General features: G+C 42.5%; 1 protein-coding gene and 2 long non-coding RNA genes across 4 annotated transcripts in view; 1 reads left to right on the top strand and 2 right to left on the bottom strand.

Annotated features, from left to right (window-relative positions):
• The window catches only part of SKAP1 (src kinase associated phosphoprotein 1), a 287,830-nt gene that overhangs the window by 260,566 nt on the left and 1,259 nt on the right, over positions 1 to 26,005 (top strand). The window contains exons 11-13 of one of the 2 annotated variants that reach the window (XR_005364446.1): positions 4,345 to 4,445; positions 24,216 to 24,324; positions 25,779 to 25,833. Coding sequence is in view for 1 of the 2 variants with exons in the window: in XM_038547555.1 (XP_038403483.1) it covers positions 4,345 to 4,445; positions 24,216 to 24,317 (203 nt within the window). In the remaining variant the exon portion in view is untranslated. The remainder of the gene's footprint in view (positions 1 to 4,344; positions 4,446 to 24,215; positions 24,325 to 25,778; positions 25,834 to 26,005) is intronic. The other variant, XM_038547555.1, reaches the window with a different exon arrangement.
• On the bottom strand, positions 2,534 to 3,831 carry LOC111097366. The gene is made up of 3 exons (XR_005364453.1): positions 3,471 to 3,831; positions 2,801 to 2,987; positions 2,534 to 2,713 (listed from the first exon to the last, which is right to left on the bottom strand). It is a non-coding gene; the product is annotated as an uncharacterized LOC111097366 (long non-coding RNA).
• LOC111097365 lies at positions 13,674 to 16,228 on the bottom strand. Its single transcript, XR_005364450.1, has 3 exons — positions 15,774 to 16,228; positions 14,837 to 15,019; positions 13,674 to 14,201 (listed from the first exon to the last, which is right to left on the bottom strand). It is a non-coding gene; the product is annotated as an uncharacterized LOC111097365 (long non-coding RNA).

Here is a 26,005-nt window from a genome sequence, read left to right as displayed (position 1 = left end):
CAGTTACAGGAGAAATGACCACTACTGGTTATAAAGAACTTGTTGGGGCACCTGGGTCTCAGTGGTTGAGAATCTGCCTTCAGCTCGGGTCGTGATCCCGGGGTCCTGGGATCAAGTCCCACATCAGGCTCCCTACAGGGAACCTGCTTCTCCCTCCGCCTATGTCTCTGCCTTTCTCTGTGTGTCTCTGATGAATAAATAAATAAAATAATTTTAAAAAAATAAAAGAACTGGTTGTGGAATGAAAAATGTTTTGCAGTAAGTATCTAGAAAAGAGAGAGAAACAATATATTTTTAAACTTAGACTATTGCTATTCTTCCTATGACATTTTGTTTGCTGGGAGCTTAACTTCTCTTATATGGGATAAAGGAAATAAGATACTTCCCCACCCCCTGCTTTTTTTTTTTTTCTCTAGAAAAAGTCCTTCTCAGCTCTGCTAGCAATTTAAATGCAGTGATCATACCCATTAGCTTCTCTATCATTGTAATTGTTGTTAATTGTTATAACTGTTTTAGTTATTAGTAGTGTCATTATTGCTCTAGGTCCTCTGTCTGTTTTATGCTGAATATATTAGTGCTTTGCTTTTGAATTACCAGGCTTTATTTAGTGCAGAGTTACGGTTTTTTTGGAGAGACATTGAGAAATGCTGGCATTAAGCTTTATTCCTTTGTTTTTCATTCCAAATGGACAGACTGGAAAAAAATAATTAGATGGAATAATGTCCTCAAAATGAGAATGAGGATGCTTTGAATTAATTAAATGGTCAGAATGCTGCACCATTTCTGATCTGAGACTTCTACCAGAGTCCTGTAAACCTAAAGGAACCTCAATCCAGCCCACAGAGGAAATCTCTCAGGCTCCCAATTCCTCACTGGTCTGAAGACAGTCTCCCTATGCATTCGCTTGTTTATAGAATGACCCGAGCAAATTTAGGGAGAAGCTGGACTGACCCTGCAAACTTTTAGGCCTTCAAACTCTTCCACAGGTCAAAGGGTCAGGAATGAAGTCCTCCTCCACCTTACAACTTCCCCTCCTCAAGATCTTCAAATAACACCCACTCTCAGGTGTTGATAACACAACCAAAGCTTCTGGGAAGCCTTCCATGAAGTGAGCTTCGCTATTACACACAGAACCCTCAACTTCCCCTTTGAAGACGTATCACAATTATAGATAAGTAAATATCTGTACAACTCTGTTTCAAACAGTGCCACCCCCACCACCACCAGACAGTAGCCTTAAGAGCAGGGACTGTGTGTGGCTAACACTAATTCCCAACATCCCGCCCAGTCCTTGGCACTTTAGTAAGTGCTATGTACATACCCGTTGAATGCTGAGGAATAAGGGTAGTGAAGTTGTGTGTATACATACACATAAATGCAAGTCACACATGTTAAAGAGAGAGTCAGCAATATGGAGTCTAGTCTTGTCCATCCTCACTGATTTCCCTAATACCAGAACATCTCTGTCTAGGAAAGTCCCCATACTTAGCCCTTTATTCTGCTTATTTTTCAAGGCTGTCCTTTTATGGTTCTAATTCTGACAATTCTGGTTCTTGGGCTAGGTAAACTATCTGCTGGATTCCTGAACTCTACCTTCTCTTAGCCTTTAGCTTGTGAAGAACCAAAAGCATTTCCTATATTTTTTCTTGAAAGGCTCTTGTTTTCTTCCTACCTTCTCTCATTCTCTCTCTTTTTTTTTTTTTTTTTATTCACGAGAGACACAGAGAGAGAGAGAAGAGAGAGAGAGGCAGAGACACAGGCAGAGGGAGAAGCAGGCCACATGCAGGGAGCCCGACGTGGAATTCAATCCTGGGTCCCCAGGACCGTACCCCAGGCTGAAGGCAGCACCAAACCGCTGAGCCACCAGGGCTGCCCTTCCTCCTACCTACCTTCTTGCTTTCCTCAAGATCTACATTGCTTTTAGAATAGGTCTTTTTCAAGGTATTCTCCTCTGGTGTCTTATACGCCCAATATCAAGTGACTTTTTACATATATCCCCAAAAAGTACTCATAATCTTAGGAACATTTCCAGGCACATAGGGAGCAGTACCCCCCAGTGACCATCTGCTAAGCCAGGCAAACCCAAGACAACTTTGCCAATCTTCTTGCCATTCAGAAATACCAAGTCGTATATAAAACTTTTTATAAAATTATTTTCTCTATAATATAAGAATGTATGAAGAATATTGATGTCAATATACTTTTCATTTCTGGGGTGCCTGGGTGGTTCAGTTAGTTAGGTGTCTGCCTTCAGCTCAGATCATGATCCCAGGGTGCTGGGATGGAGCCCCACATCCAGCTCCCTGCTCAACAGGGAGTCTGCTTCTCCCTCTCCCTCTACCACTCCCCTTGCTGTGTTTTCTCTGTCTCTCAAATAAATAAATTTTATAATTTATATATATACAATTTTATATATATTATTATATTTTTTCATTTCTAGTTTTATCAAAATCTTCAGGTAATTAATCAATGCCATTATAACTAAAAATACTTTAATATATCCTCTGGGAAAACCATTTTCACTCTTCAGGGATTGATATTTCTCTATCATTTCAAGTCCTGGTATCCCCGAAAATACATTATTTATCTTTCCAATAGTCAGTATTTTTCTCCCAATGTGTTTTTCTTCCAAACGCATTCTTAACTCCATGGTTTCCAGTGTCATTGTCTTGTTTGCTGCCCTCTGTTGTCTACTGCATATACAATTACCTTCCTAAAAGAAAACATAACTGATTTTATATGGTTAACATTTTTACTTCTGTTCGCAATAGCTGCATCTTAATTAATAGATCTGTCCCACCTTGGTTTTTGTGCACTGTAAGATTTCTACTAAAGTTCCTTCCCAGGGCAGTCCTGGTGACGCAGCAGTTTAGCGCCGCCTGCAGCCTTGGGTGTGATCTTGGACACCCGGGATCGAGTCCCAGGTCGGGCTCCCTGCATGGAGCCTGCTTCTCTCTCTGCCTGTGTCTCTGCCTCTCTCTGTGTCTCTATGAATAAATAAATAAATTTTTTTTAAAAAAAGTTCCTTCCCAGATACACAGGCACTTTGTTCTCTTGTGCCTTTATTATTTGAATTGCTGATAAGTAAGGTACAAGTTTTTTAGAAAGCAAACAGAGCCAGTGCCTCTGTCTACCCACACTGCCCACTTGCCTTCCTCCATCTATTCCCATCCTCAGTGACCAGCACCATCACTCCTCATGCATGGGAAGGTCAAAACAAATGAAAGGAAAGGTAGAAACTGGTACAAATAGGGTCCCCAAAAGTTACTTGAAGTTTAATTAGTACCCAGGACTCCTGACTCCCATCAATAAGAATCTCATTTTGGTAGGTGCTTAGCTGACATCTCTCACACACAGCATCCTGAGGAACAGGAGCACTGCCACCTCATGACTGGTCTAGTGGGCATTTGCTCTCCTGCCATTCAAATCCCCAGATCCTCTCCCACTTTGTGCTCTAGTTAGTGTTTAACCTTTCCGGGAGAAGAAGATCAATACAGATTCTTCATTGCTAAGAATCGATGGCTGTCCTGTGGCATCACTGCCATCCAGTCTTGCTGAGAAGCCCAGTAAATCTCTCTGGCTGCTTCAAAAGCTTGGTTTGTCGTCTTCAGTTGCTTTCATTTTTAATGCAGATCACTTTGGTTTCTGTCCCCCTGGGGGCTTGCAGATAAATCTTGGCAGGCGTGTTCAGAGTCTACAAATGAGATGCTGGAAAAGGGCCAGCCCACCCAGAATTTAGTTGTAATGGATGAGACACCCCCTTGGTTCCACTTAAAGACTGGGCTGTTCGTAAGCATATTTATTGGGGGATTACCTCATATAGTACCTGGGTGGGAAGTGCCCAGGATGAAGTTCCTGTGTAACAGAAGAGACCAACATGTGAGATTGTGATGCAGATACATGCTGGCTGACTCAGCCTCTCGGTAAATAGGCAGAAGTCAGAGACTTATCCCATTCCTTCAAATGCATTTTGAAGAGAAGTGCTGGATAGTTTAGATGCTCTGAATCAAGAAAAGCTGGCAGGAAATCTCTGCACTGCTTACTTACAAACCAAGTAAAAAATTACCTGTTTTTCTTTTATTAATAAATGAATGTATTTATCATATTATTGAATAGCATCTGACTAAGGGTGATCTGTAAATATTTAATGTTAGTTAATGATCTCCTTTTCCCACAGTCCTTTGCTCATGCTGAGTGTTGGGCTGTATCTCATCACAACCCCGCTGAATCCTGGGTTTCCTAGGGGCAATATTAGAACCCTGGTTTCCATTTACAGCAAAAATGTGGGCTCCCTGGAAAAAAGACAGAGTCCTTTTAACTTTGATTTCTCCTTTCTTTGATCAGTGGACTATACCAATTATTACCAGGGCCTATGGGATTGCCATGGTGACCAGCCAGACGAACTGTCCTTCCAACGGGGTGACCTCATCCGCATTCTGAGCAAGGTAAGGACGTAGAATGTGGAGCTTGAATCAAAAGTCGATTTTTGTGGGGGGCCTGGGTGGCTCAGTCAGTCAAGCATCTGACTCTTGATTTCAGCTCAGGTCATGACCTCACAGTTGTAAGATGGAGCCCCTCCATACTGGGTGTGGAGCCTGCTTAAGATTCTCTCTCTCCCTCTTTCCTGTAAAAATTTATTTTTTCACTTGCAGTGATGTAGTCACCATAACCAAAATTATTCCATGTCATACATTTCTCTTGTGTATATTACATGGCTCCCTCACACATAGAGTAAATTCCCATTGATTTTTAATCGTTAAGGAAAATTTTAACTGAAAATTCAGATTCAGGAACTAATTTTCAAATTTAAAAATGCAACAAAGTAGATATAACACTAAAACTATGCCAATCAAGTTATTTTTTTTAGGGTCTTGTAGTGCTTAAAAGGTCCATCATTATGTACATAATTTATTACTGTGTAATTCTCTTGAAAACATTCTGTCTTGGTAAACCACCTTCTTATGTCATTTACAGATAAACAAGACTATAATATAATTATGATGGGGTGGGGGGGGCAGTCAGAGCTAATTGGTTCAATTGGTTTGAGCAAGTGCTGATAAGACCGAGATAGTGAATCCAACTCCACGAGAGCCAGCTAACTTTATTCTCTTCCTCAGTCATAAAGCTAATCCCTAGCACCTACTAACCATCTCACAAATAGTGTTGTTGATTATAAAAGAATTGAGAAAAAAATAAAAGGATTATTGCCTATCCATCACTAATGTGAAGAAGATTCAGAAATTATAGGCTACCGTTTGAGGGATCAATAGCATCATCCTTTGTAAAGAAAGATTATACATATTCTATATAGGTGGGCTTAGGAAATAGGTTCTGTCCCTGAAGTAATGTATGAAAAAGTTCTTTCTCTATGAGGTCAATCTCTACAAACACATTTTTTAAATAGGCACTATTTGCTCTTTAATTAATGAGTATGTGGATTCCATAAAGGCAAATTGAAAACCCATTGTGTTATTAACTCATCATTTGCTATTTATTTTTATTCTGTCACTGGCCAAGGGTTTGTCTCAATTTGAAAGATACCATAAGATCCTTAGGAAAAAGACCAAGGCCAACGTTAGGTAACTTTCAGTAGTTGCAACAAGTCCCCTTGCAGTGAGGCCCAAATTCAGACCCAACCTTTTACAAAAGAGTAGGAAGCCTGCAAACCCGGCTGAGATCACAGTCTTCTAGTAATTTCTTTCAGAGTCCTAATTTAGCTCTATCCTAGTGCCATTCTGGTGCAGCTCCAATACACCAAGAATAAATTGGAAGCAAAGAAGGGAGTGGACATTGGCCTGATTGGTATTTCAAATGCCCGAAAGCAAGGTTTGCCTTGTAATAGAATTTGTGTACATTACCACGCTGGCATTACAGGGGTAATCGAGTTATCCACTCAGGTGTGACCAGGCCTCTGTTTGCCCAGAGCCCGCAGGTGAACAAATTAACTGTTTACATTGTCTGAGGTGCCTGCAGCAGGAGGGGGGGCAGAACAGAGCCAGACTGTCTGCTGGCCTTCTCTCTCGGTCATGATTATTTTGTTTGTTTTGCATGTCTTTTGCCTTTGTTAATGGCTTCTCACTAGGGGTCCTTTTTCTCCATTTAGAAGGGGCTGTGTGGTGACTTGCCCTGCAGTACAGAGCTATCTGCAGTTACCCTGGCTGTTGTATTTTTAAGAGATACCAAAGAACATGGAGAGCCTCCCCTACCCACCTTTTTTAACCAATCCTCCTTCCCTTACTGAAAGCTAATATATCAAACTTTGATGCAGGGAGAACACCTTGCTGCTTTGGTTTGGTCTGGTTTCTTTCTCCATCTTTCAGAAGGCCTTAAGTCTATTTTCATCCTTTCCCGATGTAGTAGTGCATTTCTCCCCCCAAAAGCTACACCAGCTGCCTCCCTTCTGCACGCTGTTAATCCCTGCATGTCAGAGGAGGAAATGAGAGGCTGGAAGCTCAACTGGAGTTTCCCTCATAAAGCTTCATTCCAGTTAACGTTGGCTTGGGGAGCATTTTGGATTGGATTTACCTTTATTATATCACCTAACTCAATAACAGTCCATGGACAGGAAGGAACCTTAAAAGGCCACCCAATCCATTCCCTTGCCTCTAAGAAACACAAATGAAACAATTCAGACAGATAAGAAAAGGAGATCCCTCTATCATTAGCAGTTTGTCTACTCAGACATTCAGTAACTCCGAATCTCTGGAATTTGTTCTCACATGAATCCTAAATGCATTCCAGTTTAGCCCCAACTGGCTTCCTTTGGGAGAGTCAGTTAACACTCTGCAACCTGCCTCTTGCATGTAGAGGAAAAGAACTGACCCAAGTGGAAGTTAGTCCAAAAAAATGGTATCTAGAAATCTCCATTTTACTTTTCTCTCTGAGCAGTAAAACCTTTGTCAGACAAGAAAGGCCTACTGGTTTAGGAACCTGGAGAAGTCTATTTCTACCAAGAAAGCCAAGACAAGATGCAACTGGGTACATACCTGGATCAGTTTCCTTCCCCGTAAAATGAGGGAGTTGTGTTGGATAGCCTCTAAAGTTCCTTCCACCCTTAGGATTCCTATCCTAAACACAATGAGTTTGACACCACATCATTGGTAAAGAAATTCCACACGAAAATGTGTTTAGTTTTAATTATTTATTCAGATTAAACAAATTTAGGGGCAGCTGGATGGCTCAGTCAGCTAAGCATCTGCCTTCAGCTCAGGTCATGATCCCAGGATCCTGGGATTCAGCCCCACTTTTGGCTCCCTGCTCCGTGTGGAGTCTGCTCCTCCCTCTTCCTCTGCCTTCGCCTGCTTGTGTGTGCTCTCTCTCTCACTCACTCAAATAAATGAATAAAATATTTTTTTAAAAAAAGATTAAACAGGGGATCCCTGGGTGGCGCAGCGGTTTAGCGCCTGCCTTTGGCCCGGGGTGCGATCCTGGAGACCCGGGATCGAATCCCACATCGGGCTCCCGGTGCATGGAGCCTGCTTCTCCCTCTGCCTGTGTCTCTGCCTCTCTCTCTCTCTGTGACTATCATAAATAAATAAAAATTTAAAAAAAAAAAAAGATTAAACGAACTTTAAAATTTCTGCTATAACTTGTTTTGGGCCCTCATAAATGCCTCTGGTTTTCCCCTCTTCTTTGTATGATAAAAGAAATACTGGGGGAGTGGGCAGGTTAAGAACAGGAAATAGCCCCTGGATGCGGAAGTGAGGTGGTGGTGCGGGGGCTTTATTCCTGGGCTCCTGCTGCTCCCTGTTGTTTCTGAATAGTTGCCCAAATATGATCCAACCTTGCATCTTAGAATCCTAGGTAGAGGAGAATCTGTTAGGGCCTAGGGCCTAGGCCCTTTGGGCAAGAATGATCCCAGAAAGAGAGCTATTTGTCCATTTTATGATTTTATTTTATTTTACTTTATTTTTTAGAGAGCTAATGTGAGTGGGGTTGGAAGGAGGGGGGCAGAGGGAGCTAGAATGTTAAGACTGCCATGGCGCTCAATCTCAGGACTCAGAAACCAAGACTCTGAGTCACCCAGGTGTCCCTATTTATCCTTTTTAAAATAAATTTTCCAGAGAGGATGATTGGCTGGGCAAGAAAGATACACCCAAGAGATAACCAAATAACCATCACCTGTCCTGTTCTTAAGGAAGCAGATCAGTAACAGATGAGTTACTTATGTGACCCTGAGCAAAGTCACTTAATCCTGCTAATCTTCTATTTTCTCATCTGTAAAAATTGGGATAACTTCTATTCATAGAGGTTATGATGCTTGCATTAGAGAATTCATGTAAAGAAGTATCTGGCATCAAGGGAATGGTAACTATTATTATATTCCTCTCTTTTCCACTAACAATAAAGTAAACCCTTGGGGTCAATGCTGGATACATACCAAGAGTTCAACAAACTATTGGTAAAGTGAGAGAGGAAAAGCAGGTAGCCTGTCCTGCCAAGAACTCTTCACAGAGACACTCAAAAGCACAAAAGCTTCTTACTTGGCAATAGAAAACCATCCAGTGAAGAGGCTTACATGGAAATCCATCTAGCCTTTCCTGGTCTGAGAGATTTTGTCACTGACAAAACTGATGGATCGTTCAGGCTTCTCGTTTGATGAGAGGCCGGAGCCACGTATCCAAGCTCTGAAACAGTAACCAACGGGCGGGCGCAGTCAGCAGGACCCCTGCTGACCTCCCCTAACACATCCATGCATTCCTAGGCCCCATGCAGTTTCATGCCCACTTAATTCACTGAGTTCCAATTTGGGTCTTAAAATATATTAAAGGGAGATTTTAATAACGAAGCAGATCTGTGCATCTAGCGGATGTTCCTGCGTTCCTTTCGGGGCCCTGATATTTCTGAACAGCTTTTTCTGGTACAGGAACTGAGCTCCGCTTCCCCCCACCCGCACCCCCACCCCCAAGCAGGGACGCAGCTCAGGCCACAGCGGGGTGTTTAACGCTCTTCAGTGGCTCCAGATTGTGGTGGCGCTTGTGCAGGTCTCCTCATACGTAACCGATGGCTCCTGAGAGCCTGCCTCTCGTAAATTACTTCCCACGATGCCTGCGACCACCACAGAATTCAAGTTTGAATAGAGCAGGAAAAAGGTGTTTGAAAGGCCTGTTCACTCAGCTGCATTTTAATTTCCTTTTCAATCTTGTCCCAATTAATTTCACAGAATTAATCTCACAGAAGCAAACTCGGCAGCATTGAGGCTGTGGTTTTAGTGTGGCGGTTGCTCTGCCTGAACATGAAATAGGAGCTAATATAAAAATCCATCTGCTGTGTTTGAAATACACGCCGGCTGCTGCTCAGTCCTGTCTGACATTCCAAACATCAACAGCGGGGGAAAGTGATTTGGGGGTTAGTGGCCATCAGTACTTGGCAGGGGTTCAACAACAGGTGTACTCCAAAAATCCATTCAGCCTGGGCACCAGGCATGACAGGGCAGGTGCTGAAGCACCCTCCGTGCAGTAGCGCTGTTCCCTGGCTTAGTTTCTTTTATCTGTGGAGCGTGAGGCCCCTTCTGTGGACCAGCACTGCTGTGGGCTTTTATTTTTAAGCGAGAGAAAGGGAGGAAAGAAGCCTCTATTTGGGTAAGATGAGTCATAAGTTCCAACTTTCAGAGAAGTGACTCTCTTCCTGGCTCCAAGGTCTCTCACTAGGGAACCTTTAATAAAAGTGCTTGTTCCACTATGTGCGAGAACTTAAATAAATGCCTATTTAAAAATTAAGCCTTGTGTTCCAGAAGCAATTCATTGCGGCAATGTGAGCTGTCCAGCAGATGAGACAAATTAAAGAGAAAGAAAAACTCTCAATTGACTAGAAAGGAGAAGAGGTCCCCAAATGAGGTCTTCTATTTAGGGTAAACTGAGTCAGCAAGCTACAGCTCTTGGGCTTATGTTGTATACCTCATGAGTTGGTCTTAGGCTTCTCCAAGATTTGCCCTGCTACCTAAGCCCATGGAGATTACCCTCGGAGCAATCAGCTGGGCACCACAGAAGGTTTATACTTATATGGTGTTCCCATGGACCAAACATACCAGCCTTTGGTTGTCTTCTCTACTGGTGCAGTTAACATGGAAACAGAGACTTATAGGCAAAGTCCAATTTAACATCAAACATGTGATGTTGTCAGATAACTTTGGGCTTCATGAGGATGAGGATAGACCAACTTTGTCACCTGAGTGACCATGAGTTTCCAGTATGGTTGAAACCACTTAAAATTAGGCTGGACCCTAGCTCCAAATCCAATTCCTTGTTATCTAAAGGTAGCAGGCCTGTTGCCAGCACACCTGGAGTGTGTTAACACAACACCATGTTCTCCACCTACTCCCTCCAAGGCCTACTTAAAGAATGTAGACCTTTCCCCTCCCTTGACCTCATTCCCTCCAAAAGAGATTTGTAAAAATCATCCAAATGCAGCAGTACTTTCTCTTCTAAGTGTGTTTAGTTGAATGTGACAACAAGCCTCATAAAAACAGATAAGTTAATTCCTTCAATTGCTTTAAATGAAAGATTGGGTTGGGTTTGGAATTTTTTTTTTTTTGGTTTTTGGTTTTTGGTTTTTGGTTTTTGGTTTTTTAATTTCAGGGCTCTGAGGGAAAGGAGGTGTTTGGTGACATCTAGTGTCCATTTAGGACTTCCTCAGGCACCATTACCCTCAGCTTGGCTGCATGGGGGGATGGGCAGGGTTATTTGGGAGGTAATTCAGGGGAGTAAGTGGGGAGAATATAGGCCTGGGGCGCAGGCTGCCCAAACAGTGTGATGAAACTGATCAATGCCTGTCAAAGAGCAATTATTCACCTCTGACCTAACCAAAGGGGGCGAGTGAGAGGATACCATTGGAAAATATCTTTTCTTATTTATGGTGATATGAAAGAGAAGCAGAACCTGTCCCCACCACCCCATTTCATGTTAACAAGCAGGTCAACACTGTGCTGTGATGACGAAGATGATGATGATGATGGTGTTTTCTCTCATTAATAACCCCAATGGGAGTCTATAGAGTTAGGAGGATGGGAATGGGATTTGGGGTCAGCTGGAAGGCAACGGTCATACACCGGTCAAATTCAGTAGAGGCCATTCCTTTCCCCCAGACAGGAACCAATCGTCTAGAACAAACCCTGGCAGCCTCATTCCTTCCAGGTAATTTTTATAAATGAGGGGACACCCATTCCAAGAGAGGACAAAAGGGAGAGGATGCTTGTGTGTGTGTGTGCGTGTGTGTGTGCATATGCATGCATATAAACCTGCTAACAAGAGCCCCAATTGCCTATCAACCCTATCCTCCAAACTCCTGCCATTTATTATAAAAGCCACTTTTAAAAAGAGAAAAAAAACTGGCATTCTCCACTTTACTCCACTTAAACTATTGTCCTGGTTAGGAGCCTTCACTTTTTGCACACACACACACACACACACACACACCTTTCAGTCAGGTGGCAAGTCCCAGATCAGATAATTAACTATGAGGCCTGGACAGAATTGTTTACCTAGAACCATGTAAGCCATGGCAGGGTTAGGTTAATGCTCAGAATCGCCCGATGCTTTACAAACTCCAGTGTAAAAAAAATTCCAGCCATTTATTTTGCGGTGAATTTATAACAAATGCTGTTAAAGGCTTCATCTTTTGACAGAGGTAATAATAAATTCACTGTTAAAGACGGTAGTTTAATTCCTTATACCTCCAATACTGCACAGAATAAACCATATTCATCACTGAGTAATTTTTTACCACATAAATCTTTAAAACTAACCGGTGAAGGCTGTTGAGACTGAAATATTGTGAATTTATTAGATATGCCCATGTAGTATTGGATTCAGAGGTTTCCATTCGAATATATTATGGGGAAAATTTGTGTCTTTAACTGTGACATTCCCTCCATTTCCCACTGCCAGTATTATAACAAGCAGCTCCTCCAGAGTCAACTGCACGTTTATTAGACAGAGATTTAGTAATAAACTCCTCACTAATCTGCCAAAGAGGCTGGATGACATTTCGGTGAGATGCTCTATTTAAAAGGAGTCACAAAAGCTTTGTTTCTGTGTAATTATTTTCTCAAAAGGAGCTCAGCCTCCCCAAACCTCTGTCTGCCAGCATTTCTTGATAGTGTATGGGCCCAGCTCTCCAACCAAACTAGCAAAATATTAAAAGCAAATTATAACCTCATTGCAAACATACAGGGGAGTAACTTCCATGCAGTTTATAGGATTAGTTGGCAGGGTGGGGTGGGGGGAGGCTTGGGGTAATTGGTTAGAACACAGAAAAGCTGGAATTAGCAGACATTGCCAGACGTATGGTATTTAAGGGCTAATAAAAAGATTATATTGATTCTCAAACCAGAAATAATAGACAATGGTTTCAGGAAACTTTCTATTTAAAAACTTTCATCTTGACATATGACACATTAAAGATACAATTAGATCCTCAAATCTGAACAAAAATCCTTTTACCCTACCATATTAATTTTGAGCGAAAATCTGTGCCTGTTAGATGAGAATATTCTGAACCTTTCTCATGATTTGCTGGTGAAGTGACATTTAAACTAACCAATTGATTATATCAAACTGTAATACCCTCTCTAGTTTCATTAAGGAAATATTAATATTGCCAGAATGAAAAATATTTTTTCTTTTAGATGCAGAAATATGCATCATTTTTTTAGCAAAGAGCTTCGGCAGTTTCTCTGTTCCCACTAATATTCTGCATTTGGGAAGAGTTCCAGATACTAAAACTTCCAAGGAGCATTGTGAACTTTAAGATTGTTTTTTAATAAAATCAAATCAAATAGGTTTTTAGCTGTTAAACAAAGGAGAAAAATCTCTTGGCGGTGCAAGACTGCAGCCCATCAGAATAATTGTTAAAAGACAGAACCCGGCTAGAAAGATAAGCATAATACCAGCAATTAATATTCAGCATTTCACATTATAGTCAAGAGGATGTGTTTTTCTTTGTGATGTGGCTCATAAGCTAAGAGTGTTGGGAGCCAGACTCTGAGCTCTGTCTTCTTTTTGTGCGTGAGGATTAGGGAGAAAAAAACAGCAACAACAATCCTGCTCCATCTGTAAATGAACAAACATCTTGATTTTATAGCTATTTGCTTTGTAAAACTGAGGAATGAAACAAAAATTACTGGATGCCTAAGTAACACTTTAATTCCGAATTCATTTACGCTGTAGCTATGTAGTTGTCACAAACCATAATGCAGTATTTAATTAAAATAACACAAGTGCATCTAGATATGTCCTGGGGTAGCTATCACCAAATTATAGTCGATGCCATCCGTATTTTATTTATGAAATGGCAGATTCTAAGGTGCAACTAGGCTGATACAACAGCATAAACATTTTAAACCTGCATTTTTATAAAGGTTCTTTTTTTTCCTGCTGTGTCTTTAAATATGTTCCTCCTTTTTTCATTCTGGGGGTTTTTAGTGGGATTGTTTTGATGTCGATAGAGATCTCCATCTCGCTTTCTAACTCTTGCTTTTCAACAATTGACCTCCCGGGTCCTCTGGCTGTGAAATCCCCCCGTCTGTTGTCATGGAAAGGCTTGACTTTTCACAGGAGCTGCAGCAAGCATGGGACGTCTTAGCAGACCTTGGACATGGATTCCAAGAGGGTAGGAGAAAAAGCAGACCCTTTTCAGGCTCGATGTGCTTGTTCCCATACAATCTTCCTTGCACCTTTTTTTTTTTTTCACCTATAAATACCCATTATAGTTTACACGCTTGCTTGCTCTACTCTGTGGATGTTCACACGCAGACATACTGCTCCTTTTCATAAACGCATAGCATCTGTCTTACACGTACCCACCATCTATCTCCTCCTTCACACAGGCTGTCCCATCCACCTCCTTGTCTGTAGAATTATGTTCAGCAAGGTCCCGATTTATAGGAAATAAATAATGAAAATGGAACGGACTGGGAAAGATAATCGAAACATTCAAATTGTTATTTTTCACTGTACTTTCCACAAACAGAGCATCTATAAACACCTAGCAAAGGTGTTGGCCGATTCCTAAAAGAGCAGTGCCTTGTGGACATTCTGACTGGGTGGGTCTCTACATCACATCTTTCTTGTTCTATCTCTCTTGCTTGTTGGTGCTCCAAGATCTGGCCATTTTCAAATGGCAAATGATGCCGTGCTGTTATTTTCATTCTTCCTCCCAATAATGACAGATTTTTCCCATCATTTATCCTCTATAAGACCATCCTAAGAATTTTACAACAGAAACAATCATTACAATCACCTTTTTAAAGAAAATAGCCCTTGCGGTTACTGTATAAAGATATTCCAATAATGGTATCAGCGGATCACAGCCTGATCCTGCAGCAAGGGTCTTTTGGAGAGAGGGTTTCTTATACACACTTGTAATTATTTTAGCCCCTTTCACAGGTCACATAGAAAGTTAATTTCAATCGCTGCTAATTTCCGTCCAACAAGAGTGCGGTACTTTAAACCACCCAAAATAATTGGATTCAAAACAAATTTAGGAAATTGAGTGTGTTAGAAAGCAAATAAAAATATCCTTTTGGTAAGGAGGAGGGTGAAAGTAGTAAAAATGGCCTTTTTTTCCCCCTCCCTTCTTTCCCCTTCGCAACTTTGCCATTAAAGTTGCACCTACAGCTAGAAGTTTGTCCGTGAAAAATGGTCATTTTGTTTCTCTGCTCAAAGAATGTTATTAAAATGCTAATTTAAAAGAAAAAGGAGTTAAATATCTAGCGATGGTGCATTCTAATTGCAACCATAATGAGCTCTCTAAATGTGCGTGCCCCTGACACACACAGAGCATAAACAGCAGTAAACAGATCATTAGTACCCGCGTTCATTTATTCTGGCGACCTTACCATGACCCCACCGAGGGTAGGGTGAAAAGCAGGTGGATCTGGCTGTGACACCCCCTAGAGGGATCCAGGAAATGAAGCTATAAGCGGTTGTCATGGAAACGCCTATGTGTGCAGATGATGTAACACACCGACAGGCTGTAGGGCTCCGCAACTGGGACGTTGCCTTTCCCTCGCCGGAACAATCTTGAAGATTAAATTATTCATTTCTTTAATTCACAAAGCAAAAGGAATCCTAATTTTCTTGGTGATGTGCAACTCTCTTTCATTTGTCTAAGGTTTGGAACGTTGGCGACTTGTCATCCCTTCTTTCTCTGAAACCCACCCCAGCTTCCTACATTCTAGCCCCAAATCACTGAATCTGGCAAAATCCAGTGCGGGGAAGAGGCGGAAATCTGACGTTCAACATCTATACCTTAAAGAGAGAAAAACCTAAGATTTGAAGCTGAAATTGATAATATATACGGTGTCCCTTTCTGGTGAGGGCATTTGGTTGACCGGGGACTAAATGTACACCTGTCCTGAACAAGATGGCTTTGTCTGGAGCAGGGCAGGATTAAGCCAATACTCAATGAGGAGAGCATAAAGCAGAAGAGGCACCTGCCCCAAATGAGCACATCACCCTAGCAAAGTGCAAGAAAAAGAGATAAGAGAAAACAAGCATCTGCTCACCCCCTCCCATGTCCAATTGAGGGAATCAAGATTAATAAAAATAATTCTTTGGAGAATGATTCCACTCTATCCTACCCTGTTTTGTACCAAACAACCTCAATAACCTTACGGCAATAGTAGAATAACGTTTTTCTTTCTTTCTTTTTTTTTTTTTTTTTTTTTTTTAAGGAAGCAGAAAAGACAATCTCTGGAAATTATTTTAAAATAAAAAATACCCTGGCCTGTGCCTCCCCCCCCCCGGCCCCCCCCCATTGCACTTTAGATGAACCTGTGATATTGTAGCAATGGCCCTTGAAGTGCAGTGGGGAGGTGATTTAGGAGAATATTAAAGGCAATGTGGAGATTCAAGGCGCCTCTCTCAGGGAGATCTGGAGAAATACGCAGCACAGATGGGCCGAGCAGATTAAACATTTCCGTCACATTGTTTCCAAATTGTGTTGTGGTGCCTGAGGCTGGTACTGCGGTCAGAGCAAAACAGAGCGGTGCAGAGCTGCGAGCCGCACAGTTTATGGAATACATATTAATACGCCGGTCTCACATGGTATCACAATTCTATCAGCTCCGAAATGGTGCTGTCTCTATTGTTCCTGAATTCTGCGCTTGGCACCTTGTTTTCTCCCATCTGCAGAGTGTTTACCTTCCCTTTCTCCTTTCTCTCTTTTTTTTAGGCAAAGTTCAAGTTGTGTGTTTCTTTCTCAATTATCTTTCCACCCTCCCTCTTACCTTCACAGCGTGTGATTTTTCTCTCGCGCACACTGTTTTGCACACACACTTTCATCACCAACAATGTCCAGTTTGTGCACATTGTGACTCAGTCATTATCTACCCACACCCCAGTTCAAGACATGAGCTTTGGGCTTGAGGCTGAATTTCCCCTTGCCTTCCAGTGCTCAGAACCACCTCCCTTCTAGCCAACTCATTTCTCTTCAAAAGATTCAAGTCTTAGCTATACAGTCGTCACCATGTGCCCCACAGCTGCTGTCACTGACCACCCAGACTTTCCGCACCCCCTTTCTTAACCTCACATACCTTTCCCTCCTCCCTAGCCCAGGCCAACCAACCTCCAGGTTAGCAAGTTCCCTGAAATGTGACAGTAAATAAAACTAGTTTAGTTGAGGCAAGTTTAATGATTCATTTTTATTATGATTGATAGACCAAAACTCTGAATAATGGAAAAACGAGAAAATGATTGCCAAGAACCTAAAACATGGTGTCAAACAGCCCGAGGAGGCTGCCAAGCTACCCAAGGTTTCAGCTGAGCGCTGAGCTCTGGTCTTCTGACAGCTTCCAACACCACTAATCCACCATCCACCCGACTGACCACTTCCTTTTCCCTTCTGCAAAATCTCTCCACAAAACCACTTATGCTGAAAAACGGGCACCTGCTTGTCTTTAGTGAACAATCCCTGTTTCCAGCCTTGCTTTTCTCAGCAGTTGGAAGGGTGCTGAGTTAGAGCCCTCAATTTATTTAATAATTTATGATATGCTCAGAAAGCATTAAATTTCCAAAGCTGGATTTTAGAAGTAGAGAAACTGTGGGCGAATCCAGAGTAAAAATACAATATTTTTGGCTGACCCTGGAATATTACAGTCTACTCTGCTTAGGAATTCGAATTTCCCATCTTTGCTAATGATAATGTCGGATGCACAAGCACTGATAAGAGAACTAAGCAATCATAAACCAATAATTCTGTGATTGATTGACCTTTCCCATACATATATCAACCTTCTATTGATCTTTCATGTCAGGGGCTGATTGATTGTTCTCTTGAAGAAGAATTCTCTTATTTACAAGCACTGATATAGTGAACTTTGATGGTTAAAAGAACAAAAGTATGAGACATTTTCCGGGAATCTTGTTCTACGGAGGCTTATCAAAGCCCAATTCAATGTGAAAAGAGAAGATTTCTATTAGGAACATTCTCAGGGCAGACGATGTCAAGTGGCTTGCTCCAAAAGCCATCACATGGATCTGAATGGGAGCTATTAAGAAGATACCTCAACTTTTAAGTCACAGCTAAAGAGAGGGTGCTAGGGTAGTGGTATACCTGAAAGTAATATAACATTGTATACCAACTATACTTCAATAAAAAAAAAAAAAGAAGAGAGAGAGAGAGAGCAATGGTGCCTTAGCAGGAATGAGCAAGCTTGGTCAGCTTTCAGCCTTAGAAGAAGGAACAGACTGTGTGGCTGGAGGGCTGACACCTGAGAACCCTAGCATGGCAGAAACAAGGATTCTTGATTTCCTTTCACTGTATTTTTTAAAGCTGGGGGAAGGGCGGCCACACTTTTGGCCACATGGGGCAAAAGTGCAGAGCCAGGCCGTAAAAATCATTATATTTTCCCCCTAGGGTGCTGGTTCATAAACTGTAGAGGGTTCATGAACCCTTTGAGAATCTGATGAAACTTTTGGACTTCATCCCAAGGACAAGACACATGGATAGGTGCACACAAAATTTCACACCAGTTTCAAGGAGTTCAAAGATCCCTTCGTGTCCATCCATGGACCGGCCAAGGGTTCACAGACTCCAGATTACGAATCTGTGCCCTTAGAGGATGATGCTTTCTTTTTGTTGGAACAGCCTAGGATTCACTGAGCCTAGAAATTGAATTCTCATCCCAAGACAGGATGGTCATTCCAGGTCATGTCTGTGCTACTCCAGGGGAGCCATGGAAGAGTTTATACAAATAGGAACCAGCAGGGAAGAGAGAAATTAAAATGTAGCAATCATGGAGTAGGGGTATTTAATCTCTTTTAAGGCTTATGATAGGCGCCTGCTGGTTTTCCCCCTGATATCCCGTGACACCTACTGACAGGGTATTTGCAGCACCACACAGGGACTCAGGGCCCTGTGACAGGAGGAGCACCGAGGAGGTCCGTGATAGTCTTGAAACCATAAACAGCGATAGGAAACCACTGGAGGCAGAGTCAAGCTGTGCGACATGCCCGTGCTTGGTGGCCATACTGCTTTTTGTTTATAGAATTTGCTGTTCTTTTTATGGCAGGTTTGGTAGGGTTGAGTTGTTTTTTTTTTCCTTGTTGATGGAGATTAGCAGCATAAATCCTTTTATGGCAGTGTGCAATCCCCCATAAACACTTTTGATTGTTGCTGATGGTGAGTGCTGTGTCTATTTCAAGTTCACTCAATGTTCTGCTCATCTAGGCCAATAGCTTCTCCAACCAGATAAGGGAGTCCAAGTAGCCAACCTTTACTTATAAGATTCCTTCATTTGGGGAGTTCAAGGAGGTGGAACAAGGTTTGGTGTTGAGGGAAACGGATATCTAATCAAGCCTAGAAATATTTATGATGAGAACAAGCCCCACGTTGCACTACTTTTGAGTGAAGAGCTTCTAAAAAGACTTTGTGACAGTAGGGCAAGTGCTGATGTAAAGGGTTTGTTTGCTTTTTTAAAAACAGCTTTTTAAATTCTTACCTCAAACATCTTCAGTTAACAATGCTGTGTAATTAACCTCTTAGCTCTACCAGACACAGTATGTATGAAGAGTGGGGCACCTGTGCAGTTCTGATCCCTTCCCGTGGTAGGCGTGTATCCCCACCTTGGAGGGAGAACCACTTCCGCATTGAGGATTTTGGGTCTCCCGGAGTGTCTCAGCATTTTTCTGGTCTTTCCAAACATCTGGGCAGGAAAAGTCAAACTTTATTGAAAATGTTGATCCCAGGAATTCAGTTCTCTCTGCCATCCCAAAACTAAAACCCAAGAATCAGCAACTTAATAAAAATGCAGTAAATTAGCACCTCTAGACAAGAGCAGAGTTCATTCAGAGCTGGGGTCTGCCTGGCTGAGCCAGTACTCTCTCCATTTTAATAGTTTAATAAAAATTAGCATAATTAACGAACATCTGTATGATCCAGAGTGGTGCAATTTGGCACTTGGAAACGAGGGCTTAAACATGATTGCTGTGAGTTTAATGTTGTTTTAATTCTTTTTGGCACTGTGCAGTGAAATAAACGTTTGGTGGTGATAGTTCTCGGCCGGATCTCATTTGCATTTTTCTCCCTTTGATTATGAGCAATTGTGGACTCCCCAGCAATTCATCAAAGTAGAAATTATTTTAAAATACCTCGTGGTGTTCAGACTGGGTTGGAGCAATGCATGGGAGGTGGTAGTGGAAGAGGAGGCTAGAAATTTTCCATTCATGCTTTAAACATCTTAGCCCTGCAGCCCTTTTTGGGTTTCCAGCCAAGGGATGAAATCTGGAAAAGCCAGTCAGATCCCAAGACCTGTAGGTGCTTTGATTAAGCTCCTAGGCTCCCACAGCAGGGTACTTACGGGCTCTGAGACTGTGCCATCCTCCTTACACCCTGCCCGCTCTTTTGTTTTGAAGGGCAGAGAGTTGATTTCACTCATTTCGGTTCTCGGCGCTGTGGTGGGGCTTCTACATCTGCGGTAGGCAGGGTCAGTGTTCCCCTCGAGCAAGAGCACGCGGACTGGGAGCCTGGTCTTTGCAGGTGTCCTGCTGAGCCTCATTCTGCTGCGGGTTGGCAGAGAGCACCTTCCCAAGGCTTGGCCCCTGCTCCCGGCCTTACGGCTAAAGGCCGATGCTAAGAAGCATGAGTCCAAGTCAGGAGTCTTGAACAGTCCCTAGGGAGGGAATGCCCGGCCTGAGCTCCTCAGGTGATAAAGATGACGCCATATGGCAGGTGGAAGACCACACTTCAGACCTGTTTCAGCAAGTTGACTTTGGTCAGGAGGCTATCAGACAGCACTGTGCCACTCTCTGCCTGTGAGGTAGCAGAAGAACTAAAGCTAGGGTTTGTGTGAGTAACAGTGCAAGAGGAGGACAGAGTGTCTCCCCCTCACAGCAAGGCTTTGTGGAAATGGCGTGCCAGCAACATGCTAAGCAAAAAGTAACACCACAAGGAAACTAGGGCAGAAACTGCCTTAACTTCAGTGTTGGAAAATGGACAATAACATAACTTGTATGGAGACGAGCTTCAAACATCGTGGCGGACAGAGGCTGAGGAGCTCTGGGTAATTTCCCACAAGATAGTGTGTAGGGAGAGGTTGGCCTGGGGGAGGAAGGGAACGAGAAGGTGTGTGGAGACAGTGGGCTGGGCGATAGACACATTCATTTATTTTAGACGGGCTCTTCGAAGGTAAATTCTTTGTTCTTTTTAGGATCAACCCAGTCTCACTTGTTATGGCATGTGAGCCCCTCTCCATGGTATTTAGGGAACCATTTGGGGAAACTGTCTCCAGAGGCAGTTGCGCTCTTCCTGCCACAGCCAGTTCAATCACCAGGGGACTCTCCTGGAGTTGGTTGTAACTAAATCTGCTCAACTGAAAGAATAAATCCCACTGCTCCCTTCATTTCTTCATAACTTCATTTAACAAGTATTTTTTGGCCCCTCTCTGTGCCGGATACCATGCTGAGTGCTGGGAGTAGAACAGCACACAAAACCAACAAAGTTCCAGCTCTCACAGAACTTTCCACCTAGTGATTGGCAGTGAGACAAAGGCAGGCAGCTAGCTACAAGGCAGCTTGATGAACTCATTTCCAGGGAAGCCCAGGGCATAGTACACAGTACATAGCTGGGGCCCCCACACAGAGAGTGGCAAAGAGAGGCTTCCAGAGAGTCTAGAGAAACACAGGAATTGAGATCTGAAGCTGCTTAGGAGTGAGCCCCATGAAAGGGAGAAAGGAAGTAGAAGCTAAACAAGCAGAGGAACAGCTGTAAGGTAAGAGGGCCCGTGGCCTGTGGGAGTTGCCGAGACAAATTCTGTTTTACTAAGGGTCTACTCAATTTACGGGGTAGATAACAATTTTGAGCAGTGAACAGGACCAGGTTGTGCACAGCCTTGTCCACCTTAGGAAGACATTGACAAGAAGCAATGGGAACCCACTTAAAGGTTTCAAGCAGAGCAGTGATTTTATCAATGTGCATTAGAATTATTCTGGCTGCAGAATGAAGGTAGGCTAGACTGGAAGGCGAACAAGAATGGAGATACAGATACCCGTTTGGAGGCTGTTTCTGTAGTCCTCATGAGAAATGGCAGTGCCATGACTAGGATACTGGCAATGGGAATGGAGAGAAGTGGATAGATTCCAGTAATACTCTGAAAACAGAATCAGCAGAACTCAAGGACTGACTGGAAGAAAAGGTGCACCTGGAAATGAGTCTTGAGTTCCTGGCTTGATTAACTGAGTGCATGGTGCTACCATCCACCAAGATGGAGAACACAGGGGGCAAAGCTGGCTGGGAGTAGGAATGGAAATAGAGGCAGGCTGATGGGTTAAATTTAGGATATGTTGAGTTTGAGCAGCTTGATGGACATGACTTGGGTATTATGATCCAGTGCTTAAATCTGGGCTGGAGCCATGGTTGTGAGTCCTTGACACAGTGGCTAAAGCAGAGGTATATGAGATTGCTCAAGGAAAGTGCATCAAGTCAGAAGAGGGCCAGGACAGAATGATGGAAACAACCACATCCAAAGGAAGGATAGAGAAAGATAAGCTTGCAAAGGAGAATGAGAAGAAGCAACCAAAGAGGTAAGAAGGAAGTCTGAGAGTATATTTATCATAAAAACTAAGAAAAGAAAATGCCTCATTGAGGGTCCATAGTGCCAGCATGGCTGAGAGGTCAAGCAAGTTAAGGACTGAGAAGTATCATAGAACTTGAGCAATAGGGGATCCCTGGGTGGCTTAGTGGTTTCACACCTGCCTTTGGCCCAGGGCGCGATCCTGGAGTCCCGAGATCGAGTCCCACGTCAGGCTCCCGGCATGGAGCCTGTTTCTCTCTCTGCCTCTCTCTCTCTCTCTCTTTCTCTCTCTCTCTCTCTCTCTCATGAATTAATAAATAAATAATCTTTAAAAAAAGGATTAAAAAAAAAAGAACCTGAGCAATAGGAGGTTACAGGAGACTGTGGAGAAAAAATGTAGGTAGAGTGATAGAAGCAGAAGCCTGAGTAGAATGGCTTGAAGATGGACTAGAAAGCAAGAAGTTGGGGTGGAAAGTGAAGTAAACTCTTTCAGTAAGTTTGACCATGAATTAGCATAGATCAGTAGAAATGGGAAGTAGGCAGGCAGTGGGGACCATTTAATCATTGTTTCCAAAGACAAAAGAAACTTGAACACATTTCATGCTGAAGGAAAGAGCCATTTACATTAGAGGCAGAAGTCAGACTCCATAGAACCTCACCCGTAAGAAATAAAGAAAGTGGAAGGGTTACAAGGGCATGTCACTAGGGATAGTCTTCAACTGTAGCCATGTGACCTTATGCTCTCCCAGCTTTGAGTTCCTCTTCTGGAAGAGTGGAGATAATATCATCTCTTCCCTATGTTGTGGGGATATAAATGTCTGATGCATAGTAGATGCTCTAAACATTAGATTCTTCCCCCAGAAGAAGTGGGAGGTTGACAAGTACATCAGTAATGACAAGCAGGACATAAGAGCGCACATGATGCTCTTATGTACGCTTGATGAGAGTTTTAACCAGAGGAGGGACACCTCCTCCACTTTAATGGGAAGCAAGGGTGGTTGTCCATACAGGTAAGTTCCTATTTTGGTGGCTAAAGGTTGACACATCTGAAGTCTTTTCATTTTGAAGATGGAAAAGTGGTCATCAGCTAGGCTGGGGGGACAGCAGAGCTGGAGGTGGGGAGATACACTATCCAGAAGAAACCAGGTGACTTGGAATTTTATTATGCCACCAACTTTTTTTCTTTCTCTTTTTTTTTCCTAGTAGAATTCAACAACCAAGTGTGTAAAAAGATAGTTAGCTTCATCGTACCCCAAATCCAGTTGAACTGGATTGTTCAAGATGAACAAGATGATATCCCCTATTTATTCCTAAATTTTACTTCCTTCAAAAGAAAGAAAATATTTTCTGGTGCTTTCAGAAGCAGTCCCATAATGTTTAACAGCTGCTGTGCTTTTGAAAACCATTTCTGTATTCAAGGTGCCCCACTCCCAATCCTGTGACCACCCCTTCTTTACACCTTCTCATTCCCTCTCTTATTTGTTCCTTTCTGAGGCTCTTATGTCCACCTGTCACTACTGTGTACCTATCAACCTCTCACCTTTTCTGGGGGAAGAATCTAATGTTTAGCCTACCTACTACGCATCAGACATTTATATTCCCACTACATAAGGGAGAGATGACATCCATACTCTTCCAGAAGAGGAAGTCAAAGCTAGGAGAGTGTGAGGTCACACAGCTAGTAAATGACCAAGTGGGGATTGGATCCCAGGCTGTCTGACTCCAAAGCCCATTACTCTCTGCTATAAGCTCCTAGGGAGCAAGCAATGCTCTGATTCATCATTATATATCTCATGGGAACTCAAACAGCACTTTGTACATAGAAGATGCTTGGTAAATATTATTGATTTGAACTATGACCTGACTCCCTGAATATCTTTAGTGCTCTAGTATTTAGGATGTGCCCAACTTTCTCAGAGGAAGCCATTCTACTCTGCTTGATAAAAGACATGCTCTTTAGGTTCAGCAATAGCACCAAATGTACTAGATTTAAAATGGAGACAGGAAGACGGCAAAATGAAAGTAGAGTTCGCTTTCCTCCTCTAGAAGATTTTTTTTAATGTAATAATCCCGTCAAGGTGTTAACAAGTCATAATGATAGTGTTGACAAAGAAACCACCCAACAGAATCTCCCATGCAATCACTGTAAGAGATGAATGGAAACATGATTGGATTCCAATTAAACCATCATCTTTTCATATTTCAGGAGTATAACATGTATGGCTGGTGGGTAGGAGAACTGAACAGCCTCATTGGGATTGTTCCAAAGGAGTATCTCACCACTGCCTTTGAAATGGAAGAAATATGAAGCCCAGGTATCAAAACTATTGCCAATAAATCTGTTGGTCATGCCTTCATTTCTCTGTGAAGGATAAGAGTTGCCAGTGAAGTGGCTTTTCTTCACTTCCAAAAGTGATGCTCGTGATTTACATTGAAAGACGATGAGGCTGGAATTGTTTTTCCTAAATTGGGGAACTATGTGAGTAAGGATTAGGTTCAACTGCATGTGAAAGAAAACTCAAAATAGCAATAATTTAATTAACATAGAAATTTCTTTTTCTCTTCTGAAAAAATCTGGAGGGGGCAGCCCCGATGGCGCAGCGGTTTAGCGCCGCCTGCAGCCCAGGGCGTGATCCTGGAGTCCCGGGATCGAGTCCCACGTCGGGCTCTCTGCATGGAGCCTGCTTCTCCCTCTGCCTGTGTCTCTGCCTCTCTCTCTCTCCCTCTGCATCTCTATGAATAAATAAATAAATCTAAAAAAATTTAAAAAAAAAAGAAAAAAAAAGAAAAAATCTGGAGGTAAATAACCCAAGGTATTCAGTTTTCGGATATCTTCTCTTTTTGCTCCACTGCGTGTGGCCAACATTCCAAAGCTTACATTATGGCCCAAGATGAATGCTCCAGCTCCAGCTCTCATGTCTGTACCCTACCCAGTAGGAAAGATAAAATGAAAAAGGGCATACCCACTTGTTTTAAGGACATTTCAGAGATGTTGCACTCATCACTGCTTACATTCCATTTGCCAGAACTTGGACAGACAGATAGACTTATTCTAGGTAGAACCTGTGTCCAGATTAAAAGTGGAGCGGGGAAAGGATTCATTAATAAATAAAAACAGAAGGGACGCCTGGGTTGCTCAGCAGTTGAGCGTCTGCCTTCAGCTCAGGTCATGATCTCGGGGCCTCAGGATGGAATCCCGCATCAGGCTCCACACAGGGAGCTGCTTCTCCTTCTACCTATGTCTCTAATGAAAATGAATAAATAATCTAAATAAATAAGGGAAGAATGGATATTCAGGAACAACTAGGAATTTCTGCTACAAGGATGGGTCTCGATTTCTTTATCCCCAGCTCTCAAATAAAGAGCACTATTTCTCCCAAGTGCCCATGTATTACCATTTGATTGGCCAAAACTAGGAATCCAGTATGAGGATTCCTATGGAACATAATCAAATTAACTTTTAGGTAATAAAGAGTATGGCAAAAAAAAATAAAAATAAAAAATAAAGAGTATGGCTTGTGTTTTATGAGCAAGAACCACATCATATTTAAAACAGTGGAGTGAGTACTTGCTTTGGGTGGGGTTGCAATAGGAGTTGCTTTGGTGCATAGTGGTTTTTGCTTAAAATTAGGATGGTGATGGAGAGCACCTAAGGCTAGCATGATGTCTCTAGCTCCTTCTTCTGACCTAAAATGGGAACAGCCTTTATTGCTGGGGGTGAAGAATGACTTGCATGACCGTGATACAAACTCACCTTGGAATCTTCCAGACCAGGGCCCACTATAGTGTGCAGCAGCCCTGAGTGGATTCATTTAGGAAGATATGTAAGTAAAGATCTTACTCTGCGATATCCTTGTACAACCATAAAGTGCCAGCTGAGGCCTGTTGCTCAAGGTTTGACTTTATGACTTTCCTGATGAGGACTCCTTTTCCTGGCCATAAAGGCAAAAGGGTTGGAATTTTTCTGTCAAATCTAAACATATTCACTCTACTTCA

The sequence above is a fragment of the Canis lupus genome, chromosome 9 (assembly GCF_011100685.1).
Source record: "Canis lupus familiaris isolate Mischka breed German Shepherd chromosome 9, alternate assembly UU_Cfam_GSD_1.0, whole genome shotgun sequence".
Taxonomy (NCBI): domain Eukaryota; kingdom Metazoa; phylum Chordata; class Mammalia; order Carnivora; family Canidae; genus Canis; species Canis lupus.
This window is presented reverse-complemented; position numbering and strand designations above follow the sequence as displayed.